Consider the following 13,947-nt stretch of genomic DNA (forward strand, 5'->3'; position numbering starts at 1 on the left):
CGAATTGACTGTGATGACATGTCCAAAAGTAATTTTCGACGCCGAATTTGGATTCAGATCGATTTTTCACGTCAGAATACCGGTGCGATCATCAAAATTGGACGTTTTTACGTGGAGTTACGGGAATTTAAAGATTTTCACTAAAAAGACCTAAAGAAAAAGCCTAAAAACTTCAAAATGCCATAACTTCTGAACCGTTTGTCCCACAGGGCTCAGATTTTTACTGAATACTCTTCTTTTAGTAGACAACTAATGGACAAATAACGGGCGAAATCGTCAAGGGTCACTTTTGACTCCTGTAAATTCGAAATGGAATGCCTCATAGTGCTTTTTCTCGGTGGGACAAACGCGTGATTGATTTCGTTACGGCACGCCATAGATTCGTGTGTTATATGCCATGTTTGTACTTTATTAAAATCTGTGTGTGTTGTTTTTTACGCCAGTTGTATGCTTAATGATGCTTTACGTGTTACTGCACGTGAATTCAGTGTTTGTGTTGCAGGTTTCGATTTTTTATTTCTGTTTTGCCTTGTGGCCAATTTGCTTTGATCATTGTTTCAACATGACTGTAATTTTGTACACCTGATTGCGTTTCAAATTTCATTTAAAACTGTGTTTTAGCCTAGGTTCTAAAACAATCCTATGCTTGTGTTTTATCTTGTTTTGCTGTCCAACTTGTGAAATACATGTCGTTCTCTGTGTAACTTTTGTTTAATTATAGCCTCGTGCTCACTTATCACACACTTGGAAAACTGCAATGTTCCAGTCTACATTAATGTTCACGTGCAACAAAAATGGCTTCCAGTTCAGTTTGGACGTTCAAATCTAGATCCAAAACCAATATTGAGTCTGCTGACAAAGTGCTGTAACTAAAAAGTGCATCACGTAAAGGTTCCTTGTGACAATGTTCCAACAAAGATTACAAATTATTGCTAGGAAGATTTTTAAAATCTTAACACTTGCAGTGATTTGCCATGTTTCCAGAGTAGCCTTTTTTTAGTATAAAGTGTCGAGAAAAGTTTTCCAGAACCAGAATGTCAAATGAGTTCGAACAAACAGCGTTGGAAGCTATCTGAAAGGACCCCCATGACTTTTAAGGTGAGGAGGCTTGGTCGACTTCGAAAGCGATTCTGAAAGATTGCTTATCATGTAGTTTTGATCAGATGATAATGTGCCACAGGCCAAAAGGCGTCACAACTTTACTCTTGGGTGAAGTGGTATATCAATGAAATGTGATGCAAAACTGATGTTTTTTTTGTTTGTTTTTTTTAGAGCAAGAGACGTTATACTCCGCTCGGCTTCACTCCACTGTATAATCCATATCGCGTAGACCTCAAGATATTATCCCTCTTGTGCTTGCAGGACTCGGAGAGCCCGGATTACCTCGACCTCCTCCCGGACGACGCGGTCGTGGAAGTGCTCAGGCACCTTGGCGACGAGGACCTCCTTAAATGCCGCCTCGTGTGCAGGAGGCTCCGGGACCTGGTGATGCTGCCTTCCGTGTGGCGCCACGTGCGGGTGGAGACACCCTCCTGCCTGGTGCTCTGCCGGATGCCGCGCCTGGCCTCCCTGAGGGTGGACGTCATTGGGGGCTGCAACCATCTTCTAACGACGAGCTGTGCCGTGCGTGAGCTGGTCCTGTATTGCAAGGACGACGACGCCGAAGACTCGGACCGCAAAATGCAGATTATGGTGGCCCAGGCATCGCTCGGCCAATTAAAAAGGTTGAAATTGGACCTTGATTACTTTTACAGCGGGGCGCTCTTACCTTCCGTGTGGCTGCGGACTATTGCGTCAGTTTCCGGGCTCGAGTTCCTCGAGGTGGGCGTTGACGCCCCTCTTGGTAACGGTTACTCCATACAACCGGCTCACATGGCGAGTTCCCTGAAGACATTTTTGTGCACTGCCCACAATGATATCGACGTTTTTGTGAACTGCATTCTGGCGACGCACGCCGCGACACTGGAGGAATTTTCCGCTATGGCGTGGATTCACAGCTTCGACACCGCTCGCCTGCTTAGCGGCATGCCCAACCTTCGGTCAGTGAGCTGCAAGATTCTGCCAGGGATGGACGCCCTGGTCGAGTGCCGGTCGCTGAGGGACCTTGAGGTGATTTTGGACTGTGGGTGGGAGTATGACGATACTGATGATGACGAAATCAGGGGGATAGTCGAGCTGCTCCGCCGGGCAAACCAACTCAGGAGCGTCTGTCTGTCCAGGGAGACTCATACTGAAGAAGTCATTGACTTCATTGCGGAGATGGTCGAGGCCCTTGGCTCATCTGGGCAGATGGGCGTGGAGAAGTTGTTCATTGGCCTTTCCTTTGCCTCCGAGCCGGACGTTCATCTTCCGGTGCAGATGTCATTGCTGGGAGCCCTGCCAATGCTCCCAGCCTTGCGAGAGCTGAAGGTGGACTGGGAGTCGGACGAACTGCTGCAGGCGATCACCCCCGAGACTGCCCCGTCCCTGCGGAGCCTGAGTATTACGACACCCCTCATGACGCGCATTGAAGATTGGTTGCTGAAGACGTCGACCAGGAGGCTGCTGACGCAGAACCCGTCCCTCCATGTGAGAGCTAGAGATTATACGTATGAAAGCATTGCCAACCTCGTCTCGCACTCCGCAGACCAGTGCCCATCTGTCGAGTATCACTCTGCTGAAGTGTCTTGGATCCATATCGACAGCGATGAGGATTAATAACCGTCAAAATGTTACAATTTTTCATCGTTTTACCGAAATTTAATAATTTGTATGGAATTAGTTTCTCGTTTTGACCTGTTCTCGTTGTGAATGTTACACTTTTAAGTTATTATATTCTCCACACATGTGAAAACATTTCGATATGAGGTTAATTACGTGGTCCGAACAACTTTTTCAAATTTTGAACCGAATATCATTTATATTTTTCTATGGTAGTCGCTTGACTTAATGTCAATCTGGATTCATTCCGTTACAGTGTACCATAGATTCGTGTGTTTATGTCTTGCTTCTTCTTCATTAAAATTTGTTTTTTACTTCAGTTGTATGCCAAATGAAGCTTTACGTGTTACTGTGCGTTAATTCAGTGTTTGTATTGATTATTTCTGTTTCGCCTTGTGGCCAAGTTGCTTTGATCTTTGTTTCAAAATGTGTGTAAGTTTGTATATCCGGTGGAACTTGCGTTTTGTGTGAACTTTAGTTCGAAACAATTTAATAAATCTGTATGTTTCAACTTGTTTTGCTGTGAAATCCATCAAATATTTTTAAATACATACACTTTGTGGTGAGTGTAATTTCTGTATTTAATTATACCTCGACCCATACACGCAGTTGAATGTCTACAAAGTTTGCAATTTACATGACTGAATACATGGGATTGAAAAATACCTGCACTTGACTAACCACAAGGCCTTTGTTTTTATACGCGATCTTACACAGTTGTCAAACTCAGCTACTAGTTCCCAACGAGAACTTTTCACTAGTAAGATTTTGAACCGCATTAACAGATTAGGTACTTTCCCCGAATTTTGGAGTAGGACGAGTAGGGCCACAACGCTAGAAATGTTATGTATAATATTAAAATCCTAATGAGAACGCACAAAACAGCGTCTCAAGCACCCACAAAAGCACACAATTTTCTTGGCGAGGTTTGGTTGAGAGAAACTGCTGAAAGCGGGGAAATATGTGGTTACAGTAAGATAAAATTGAACCCCAAGAATCAAAAACGTTTTACTTTTGCCACATGGTACATGTTTAAACTGGCCCCTTTCTTTAAAAAAAATGCAGGATATATATTTTAGTATCAACTTTTGTGAGTGATTTTTTTTCTTGCATTGGTATATTGTTGCAGCTTTTATGGAGCCTTGACGACCTTCCGGAGGACGCGCTCCTCCAAGTGCTTAAGTACCTTCACGTTGAGGACCTCCTGGCGTGCCGCCTCGTCAGCAGGCGGCTGGGAGACCTGGCCTTGCACCCGGCCGTGTGGCGGCACGTACGCCTCCAGGCACCGTCCTGCCCGGTGATGCGCCTGGCGCCGTGCCTGGCCATTTTGACGGTGGACAATGACGAGACGCCATGCAAACACCTTCACTCGACTGACTGTGCCGTGCGGCAGTTAAATATTGAGTGCAGAGACGGAGTCGAAGCTAGTGAGATGTTCCAGTTGATGAAACGCCAAGAGGCCCTCGGCCGCTTAAGACGGCTGGACCTTGAGTTTGACTATGAGATAAACAAACCTTACGAACCTTTCATATTGCTGAAGGCGCCAGCATCAATTTCGGGGCTGGAATTCCTCAACGTCACTGTCGGCAGCGTTTATGCGAACGAATATCCTTTCCAACAGTGCACCGTGCCCAGCTCCCTGAAAGAGTTTTGGTGCACCGGTGAAGCGGGTCTGGGCGACTTTGTCTGCTGTGTGCTGGCTACGCACGCCGCCACACTGGAGAAGATTTCCATCGAGGCGCCGATGTGGAGCCCCCAAACCGCTCGCTCGCTTGGCGGGGTGCGCAACCTCCACCACCTGACTTGCAAGCTGCTGCCCGGGATGGAAGCCCTGGCGGAGTGCGGGTCGCTGAGGATCCTGTTCCTGTCCGACTCTCAATGGCCGTCTGATCGAGTACAGGGGGTCGTGCAGCTGCTTCGTCGAGCTCACCGACTTGTTGACGTTTCACTGCGCAATGGTATCGAAGCGCGGAGTCCAGGCACCATCCATGCTTTTGCGGAGATGATCAAGGCCCTGGGCTGGTCCGGGGAGTCATGCGTCGTGAAGCTATGCATAAAGGTCGGCGTCTTCTACCGTCGGACCGACGAGTCGGACTGTTACCTGCCGATGCGGGTGGCGCTGCTGAACGCCCTGCCCAGGCTCCCAGCCCTTCGAAAGCTGACTTTGGATTGGGAATCGGACGAAATACTGCCGGGCATCACTCCCGAGACAGCCCCGTCCCTGCGGAGCCTGGATCTAGCGCTTTCGTCGTGCGCCCAGGCCTGGATGCTCAACACCGCCACCAGGAGGCTCTTGTCGCTGAACCCCTCCCTCCATGTGCAAGCAAGCCACGATCTGACTGGAACCATTGCGTGGCTCTTCTCGCATCCCCAAGACCAATGTCCATCTGAAGAGTATCATGCTCCTAAAGAGGGCTGGATGCAAGTGCCCATCGATGAAAGCTTAGTTTAAAAATTGTCAGTGTTTGAATGTTGAATTTCTTGTACCATTATAATTTTCTGCGGAACCCGTTAACCCGTTCGTTGTTCAGCCCTGTTTTGTTTATGATTGCAACATTTCACTTACGCTCATTATGAAACAAAGTATGTGATTAAGATATTCTTTTTGCAATGTGACAATAATTTTCAATTAAATTGAGTATTTCCCCTTGACGTATTATTAATTCGTAACGTAGCAAAAATTATTCTCCCTAGTGTTGTTCTTTCAGTGGAACTGCGACCTCTGAATTTTACCCCCTCCTCCCCTTGCCCAAAGAGAAGACAAATTTTCACTCAAAGCGGAGTTTGCGACAACAGCTGCTCCCGGCGACTCTAGAACTGAAAGCCTCAATCATAATCGAGCCAACCGTGTGTGCGAGGTTGAAATCACTCCAGATGAAAGTGTACTGGTTAGTACACGTTAGTAAATCCTAGTTTTAGAGCCATTTTTCATAATTTTTAGCCTTTAGCACAGACCTGGGCACACCCATGGGTGTACGAGTTAGTACGCAAGTGATTTCCCTCTCGCGTGTGTGTTCCTCTAGAACGCTACGCGGGTGCACACGCTCGGCTCAAACCAAAAGACGAAAAAAGTGGACCCCTCGTAAGAATTTAAAACCCGCATCATGGCATACGTGAGGCAGACTGACGACTGGAGCGACCTAAGCAGACCCGTCTCGAATCTGAGCTGGCGACTTGGTGGTCAAAAGTGCAAAAGCACCAACTAGCTAAGCGGAGGCATGTGTATGATGGACGAGGTGGCGTTCCCTGCGGTTCCCTGGCGGCGGGCTCGGCGTGTACGAGCACTTCAGTAATTTTTAACTGTGCCCCGCAGCTCGGCGGGCCCTGGTGAGGGCCCCGGCCGCCCCGTGGCCAGCCCGCCTGGGCAATTGCGATATCTGAAATCGGCGTGAGGCGGCGGGGCGGGGCGGCCATTGAGGGGGCAGGGGCATATCGGGGCAGCGTCTCGCCCCGCCCCGACGGCCACGCCCCGCCACGCCGCGCGGCCAGTCGGCTGCCCCGGGGCGGTACCAAGCGTACCCTCACCTGTGCATCGCCGGGCTGCAGCGGTGAGCGGCGGCGCCCACACACAGCAAAATGTGTGAACCGAGCTCACTTTGTAGGTGAGCGAATTTCAAGTTCGCATACTTTTCTGTACATGTGTGGAGAATGATTCTATGGCGTGTATGGAATTCAAGTGGAAGTTCACTCATGATAGTGACATTTACTTTAATTTGGAGCTCTGTGAACCGGCCAAAGCGTGCTATTATCAAGGAATGTTGCCCAATATATAAATAATTCGGTGTATGGCGCGGTCTGCGCGGTAAAAAAAAATAGCACCCTAGCAAAAAGTTTGTCTCCATAGTCCCAGCTAATTGTTTTTAGCTCAAGTGCTAAACTTTTAGTTATACAGCAAACTGACGTAATGTACAAGCTGTATCGCTAATACTAATTTTAGCAGTACACTGTTAAAACAAGTGTGCAATATTTGCACACCACCGTGTGCAAGTTGTGATTTTGCACATTACATGGTGTTTGACTCAAGTTGCATACTTTCGTGGTGTGCACATTTTAGACGATTTGTAAACGTTTAAATTCTGCACACTTGGACACACGCAGTTCTATGCTGTCAATAGAGAACCATACGGTGTGCAGCTGCTATACGTTTCGGATGTGTCGAAAGTTTAAACACTAATTGACGTTTAACATAGACACCACAAAGTATCTAGAAAATGCACACTTGAACTTAAATTTAACAGTTGTTTTACCAGTGTACAGCCAGATATGTACTCCATTAACTACTTTTTTGGCAGGGGTGCCAAATTTGCCTGCTAAATCGATGAACGCGTAACCGATTAGTCAGTCCCGCGTTTGTTTAGGGAAGAAAAAACAATGGATACAGGCCGTTGGTTTAGAGGATCGTCGCTGCATACCGTTCTGCAGGATGACAGTCTAAAGGACAGACTCTAGTTTCAGCGCGCTGCTGTTCCTCACAAGGACGTTCTTGTCGGTCCGCGAGAAGTAATCCCTTCCGGTCTGGGACGCTGGCGCGCTGGCGGGACGCCCCGTGAGCACCTCCGCCGCGCCGCGACGCCCCGCGTGGCCGGTAGCGATACCGGTTCAGCTGCATTGTGCAGCGCTGATGTACAGCCTTTGTGTAAACAGACACTATTTGCGACCGAGTCCGGACACCACGACAAAACTGACAAAACACGTCCTCGGCACCGCCTATTCAAGCCGAAAACGAAATATGCCCTGTGATCGCCGATGATAAAAGGCAGCGATTTCTAGTAGATAATGTTTCTTTTCCTCTCAAACGTTTTATAACCTGTCCTTTCCTCTCCTTTGCTTACTTTTCCGTACATCTCTTTCCTATAAAAATTATTTCGAAACGAGTGCGGCATTTCGTGCATGACATTTTTCAGGCCTTAATGACCACACGGAGACTCGTCGAACAGGCCGCCGAGGTCCGCCGCCGGTGTACGAGCGCGAGCAGCAAGGCGGAGGGGGAGAAAAAATGCAGCTGCAGTTCCTGCAGTACTGCACGGCCTCGTGCAAGGCCTGGCCTCTGTCGCATGCCTCCACGAGCTGTCCCTCAGACTGTCCCTTCGACTCGTTTAAGGAGTCTTTAGGCGACGTGAGCGGACAGCGTCATGCGGTCTTCGCCACGCCTCCGAGTGAAAATACTTCTCAGGAAGGGAAGAGAGTACAACGCGTCCTGTTAAGAATGTAACATGTGTTCAAAACGACGTGCCAGTGTTGGGCGCGGGGGCCCCTTCCTGCTCACGAGGTCTGAGACATGCATTACATTGTTGCACTAGTCGAAGTGTTGGCAGCACTTACATCTTTGCATCGCTTGGCCCTCTTCAGGTCAGAGTTTCACGAAACTTTGTGACCGGTTGTAACACTTTTTAACAGTCGTTGGTCTAAAGGCACGTTTTTGAGATTGTGGCCGACTATGCTGTGACACAGTTGCTGCAGTCGGAGTGCCCTCCCGGGACGCTTGTGACCGACTGAGACACACTTGGTGCTGTCCGAGGGAGTGTTGTGCACGGCCCGGGGCCCTGCTCGCAGCCCGCCGCCCTCGCGTCCATTCGCGTTCGGGTTTCGGTATAAATGGCCATTGTTTCGGATGATGACGACATCCGATAGCGGAGGGTGTGGGGCCTAAGAGGGGCGTGGCGGCCCCATCGGCTCGCGCTGCGATGTGCCGTTTTGAGATATCGAACCTTCCCACCATCCGGACGAGCAGAGAAAGGCGCATACGCGTCGCGCACCTTTCTTTACGGAGAGAAAAAAGAGGCAAAGCAGCTTTAGCCCAATCTATTACCCGGTTGCCAGTTTTGTTGAACGAGGCTGCCACCCGACGAATTTCCCATAATCCGCCGCAATAGAGATGCTAATAGTCCGTTGACTTTATGATAATGCGGAGTCGCGGTGGGTGGCGCGGCGGCCGCAGCCATATCGCAGTCGAACCACAAATCTATGAATAACAGGCTGAGCTGTCACACCTTTCCTTTGCGAAGCCCACGATTAACACATTAGGCAGCTCTGTGTGTGTGACAGGAGGAAGGGGGAGGGGGGAGAGAGAGCTGTTGGTTCACTCTTTTCTGGGAAAGAGGCCAATGTGGAATGCCATTTCGGATCGAGTTAGACGCGCATTTATCCCCGATAAGCCGAGGTGCTGCTCCTCGAGACCGGAAGTTGCGGAAGCGGCAACACCAGCGCCGCGGAGCCGCGCGCGTTTCCGGTTGTTCGGCTCGAAATTAAGAAACACACACCCCTTCCTTTCCTCGACGATGCGCCAAAAGACACGCTGTCGGTACGCGCCAAACTGGACAGCCCTATGCTGCAGCCGGGGAGGATAAATAGCCCACAATATGCAAATTAGCAGAGCGAGTCCGAGGTGTGATGCGTATCGGGCCAACCATTTGTCACGGACGTAAGGCCGAGCCCTGCCGGCCGGGCCCTGCCGTCCGGAGCGCAGCGGAGCCTGCCAGACCAAAACGGACCACGGCCGAATTCGACCAAAGGGAGAGAGAAATCCGCCGCCTATTAATGAGATGCACCGCGAGACTGACGAGGAGGGAAAAAACGGAAAGAGAGGGGGAAAAAGACTCCTGCGACGCGCGTGAGACTTTCTAAATCGCGCGGATCTGCAGATGAACTCCTTCGTAAATTTACGATAAATTTTGTAATAAATACTTACAAAATATGTTGTAAATTGCCACCCTCTTGCTCCTCGATGAATTCCGTGGCGATACGTGGTGCTTGTCATTTTACAATTTCGAATTTGTAACTTTTGCAGTACGCTTTACAGAAAAATTTCCCGTAAAGTCTTCATGTAATTTTCACCGTGGACCGACCCTTCGTTTCTTTGCTAGGGTTACCAACGACCTACCCTACAGTCAGCTCGCAAGGGTACCTCGTGCTTCCCGAAGGGTACTTACGCCCTCTCCCCTCCGTACCCTTCCATCCTCTTGTACTGAATGGACTCGAGGTGGTGGTGTTGGGAACTGTATGTGATTTATACGTGGTAGCCGTGAATACTCCGTGCTCCCGATTAGCAAAGCAAATGAGTAGTGTGCCCTTCCCGTCTTCTTATACCCCCACCACCTTGCCCGCCCAATGCCCTACCAGAGTCAAGACACAAGGCGCATAACACTTTGTTACGCTATCAGTGGCAACTCCAAGCTACTGCCTGCGTTAGAAAACTAGGTGGTTTAAAACACACTTCCAGTATTCAATGCGCATGGGTAAAAAGTCCATAAGCCCCCGGAAAATGGGGGAGGTAACCAAATGTAGCAGTGTTGGTGTGACGTTGATCACACCTCTGTATTACTTTCTGCACAGAGTGTGGGCACATTGTGGTCACGCTGCTCTGAGGGTGTCGAGGACCCAACACGATTGAAATGGCGGCCAAGCGGGACCAGACGGCGTGTGAACCTCGAAATATAATAAAAATTCCTCCATTCATGCCTTTCTTCATCGAAATTCGCCCCGGGGATGTGTGTGAGCGCCTGCTAGCGGCCGGCGGCGGCTCCCTGCCCTCACTCCCTATTTCGTGTTTCTCTAATTTTCTTGTTATAACTATTACCGGGGCCCTGGCATGCGTGATATACTGGGTGTGTGGCTACAAAAACACGAGTCCAGTCTGGAATGAGCCCGGCTGGCGTGAGGCAGACCGCTCGTCCCGCGTTAGAACTTTTGTACCACAACGTCGCCCTGACTCTCTCTCACTCTCTTTCTCTCGAACACGCGCATCTTTATGCATGACTCGGATGCGTTGACATGTAGGTTTACGCACCATGACAGTTACTCTAAAAGCCAGGCTTCTGCTGCTTCTACTCTAAATCTGAAAAGATTACATTTTTAACTTTGAAACTGAAGTTTTGCTTAGCCGTGACGGTATTAGTCCAGCCTTATATTTATTTTACAAAAGCATTATAGCTGTGCTGTGTCCGTCAGGTACTGATATCAGAAATGCATTCAACACACCCCTTATTCTTCCGCTCCTTCGTACCTTCTTTCTGCAATCCAACAGTAACAGTGCATTGGTGCATTGCATCGGATTTTCAGTTCATTGTTATTGAATTATTGTTTGTTTAAATTTTTGATTTAGGTAGTCGTCTGCAATCTAGCAAAAGCTAGACTCCAGACTTACGCTGTAGACAATGTTTCGTAACGACGGGGCCGAGCAAACAGGCGAGCGCGGCTGCGCGCGGGGCGGTGGTCAAATAAAGAAGGGATTCGGCGAGAAGAGCAATCTGCCGTACGAGTCGCGATCCCAGGCACCCTAATTGATATGGTAATTCCGGGGCATGTCGATCCCCGGGCAGATACTGGCACGGGGACGAAGCTGGGAGAGAGAGTAGGGGGGGGGGGGGAATTTTACCGTCCGGGCCAACGGCAAGCCCGCGACACGGGGGAGTAGGCGAAATTTAGGCAAAGGTACATGGCGAATTGAGTGGGACGCCTGGAGCACTTTCAAAGAGTACTACTAGACCTGATAGATAAATGACCGGTCGTATTGAAATTACGGGACAGATGGCCCAGGAAGCGCAAAAAAGGGATAACTACAAAATCGTTAGTTTTCAGGTAAAAAAACTGTTTCACGTGCTTATTTAGAAAAGTTTTACAATGCTAATGTTCCTTCTATAAACACTTATAAATAAATAAATTGTTAGACTGGCGTGCACATTGCAAGTGCTCAACACTATGTTGCACACTTTAAAGTAGTGTGAAAATTTACTGTTGAACACTCCAGTCGAACACTTTAATGTGTGCAACATAGTCTTGAGCACTTGCAAGTTCACGCCAGTTCAACACTTTATTTATCAGTGTAAAGAAAGAGGTCCAGAAAGGAATAACTTAAGTGGTGTTTATGGCCTATTGATCCTTCTACACTGTAAAAAAATATAAGTGATTTTACCGATAATCCGTGTAATCTTGTACAGGAATAAAATTTAATTTTACAGAACACGTTAGGTTTACCGAATTACTATTTAAAATGCGGATGTGTCCTTGTGAGGAAAAGGACAACTCAAACTATCTCAAAGAAATTTGGAGACCAAATTCTTTTCACAGGGAGTCGATTTGAGATGTCTTCAAAATTTTGTCAACTTAAATTTTGAGGTAAAAGGGGTTAAGGACTCATTTTTCATTCGGTCGTAACACAACTATAACAGCAACTAGGACAAAAAAGAAATTCTGGAGATGTGCCTTGTGTGCTGGTGATAAACCGCCAATTGAGATTTCAGTTTGGAAATAGGTCAACGCATTCCTTGTTCTGCTTATAGTAGTCCCGACAGTCTCTCTGAACTCGCGGGGGGGACAGTCGAGTTGAACTCGTTGGTCTGTTTGAGCTCGCGGGACAGTCTCTTTGAACTGGCCGTGACTATCGAGGCCAATTAATTAGGATAATGGAGCGTGCCGTCATGTTTGTTGATGTTGGGGCGGGTAAACACCGAGCGACAAGTAGTACATCAGCCATCGGTCCACTGAGCCCGTCTCCTGCATGCCACCTCCTGCCAACCACCCTGACTCTCTCTCTCTCTTTCTCTCTCTCTCTCTCTCTCACACACACACACACACACACACACACACACACACACACACGGAGTCCGACACAGCTTTCGGATGATTTGAGCCGTCTGTAAAAGTAGACATGACGTAGGCAGGTAATCTGCCGACAGAGTTTATCTCGGGGGCCCATCCGAGCAAGCGGGGGCCCAACGGTGGCCGCTCACCGTGGCGGGGCGGGGCGTGGCGGGGCGCGGTGGGCCGGGCGCGGTAGCAGAACACCACCGAATGGGAAGTGCCTTGCGTTGAGCAGAGGTGGGCCGGCCAATCAGGGACTTGTGTAATTTTCAACTTACAAGGTGTCGCTAAAGCTGTCGTAATTTATTGAACTGTGAGCACACTTAAAAAACCTATGGTGGACATTTTTGAATAGGCAACTATTGTACACTTAGATTTTTTTTATAATTCTGTGCAGGCTTAGTATCATTGTTGTGAATTGTATCATGGTTTTATATTTCTCAAGGGGGTTTTAATTTTGCTACGCACGAAGTCTGAGATTTTTAAGTAACTAATGCAATCTTAAAATAAATAACAGCTTGCAACTCTGATGCTAGACTGAAGTCTCGTTGGGGACATTTTTCCACTGATATTTGAGGTATCAAACACTCTGCAGGCAGCATATATTTGTCTCACACTTTTAACTTTGGCCACCTTGTAGCTTGAGACAAAATACTGTTAACTCAGTTAGATGGACTTGCTGCTGTCCTTTGGGTAACGAAGAGCGCACCTATGTCACACATACCACGCGTTTTGGGCACCGGTAATGTCACACCTTACCAAAGTGTGATACCCGTCTCGCACTTTTGAACGGTGTGGCTGCCCCCGTGGTCGCATCAGACCACTTGACTGATGTTTTACTTATGGTAGACACAATAAAACGTTTGGGGGCATTTCCGGGAGGCAAAGACAGGTCGGATTAGTGTGAGGGAGGCGCATGACGTCCCACCATCTCTTAGTCGTGATGGATATTATTTTTCGGGCCCGGTCCTGACACCGCGTCGCGCGTTGAAGTTCTCATAGTCCACTGTATTGCCGCTCGGGCCGCGCGGCCGGGCCTGACAAACCTTGGCCGCCCAAAAGTGACGGCCGTGGCCAATCAGCTGACGTTGTGCGGGCGGGGCCCTCTGGGCGGGGCCCTCTGGGCGGGGCCGCGCGGCGGCGGCCCGTCGGGCCAGATGCGTCCAGGACGTGTCCGGGAGCCTCCCGCGCCCCGGCGGCCCACGGGGCGGCTCCGCGGCGGGTTCAGAGAGGTTAAGTCCCCCCGACAGCCGTGGCCGGCCGCCGGCTCGGCGGACGGGCGTAACAGGTGTCAACGAACAACGTTTTGAAAAGCAAGTGCGGTATGCGTGTTTGATGGTGGAGAAGAAATAAAAAGCCGCTGCCGCGGACGTCCTCAACTCGCCGACACTCAACACTTTGTGTTCGCACGAGATGGCTTAGTTTGATGTGTGGGTGATATCCAGAAGGGTTGGAAAGTAGAGCATTCTCAAACGTACCATGGTGTGTGATGGTGCAACCCTGTGCGACCTCCTACAACGCACGCGGTCGTCTCCGTGGGTGCGCTGGCATGCGGCGCTCACGGCCGTGTCCAAGCGTTGCGCGTGTGGTCACTGCGACCACAAGAACGCGCCCTAAACAGACCAGAGCAGACCGCATTATGAGACACGTCACCGGCGCCCCCCCCCC

At 49.3% G+C, this 13,947-nt stretch overlaps 1 protein-coding gene across 3 annotated transcripts in view; it reads left to right on the plus strand.

Annotated features, from left to right (window-relative positions):
• The window catches only part of LOC127750277 (uncharacterized), a 58,063-nt gene that overhangs the window by 37,286 nt on the left and 6,830 nt on the right, over positions 1-13,947 (plus strand). The window contains exon 2 of one of the 3 annotated variants that reach the window (XM_052271481.1): positions 3,830-5,347. The exons of 1 other annotated variant lie outside the window; for it this stretch is intronic. In XM_052271481.1, the coding sequence (XP_052127441.1) occupies positions 3,830-5,152 (1,323 nt within the window). In that variant the 3' untranslated portion in view covers positions 5,153-5,347. Of the gene's footprint in view, positions 1-1,362; positions 3,262-3,829; positions 5,348-13,947 lie in introns of those variants that run through there. One more of the 3 variants, XM_052271480.1, reaches the window with a different exon arrangement.

Source organism: Frankliniella occidentalis, unplaced genomic scaffold (assembly GCF_000697945.3).
Source record: "Frankliniella occidentalis isolate FOCC.00 unplaced genomic scaffold, Focc_3.1 Scaffold163, whole genome shotgun sequence".
Classification (NCBI taxonomy): Eukaryota; Metazoa; Arthropoda; class Insecta; order Thysanoptera; family Thripidae; genus Frankliniella; species Frankliniella occidentalis.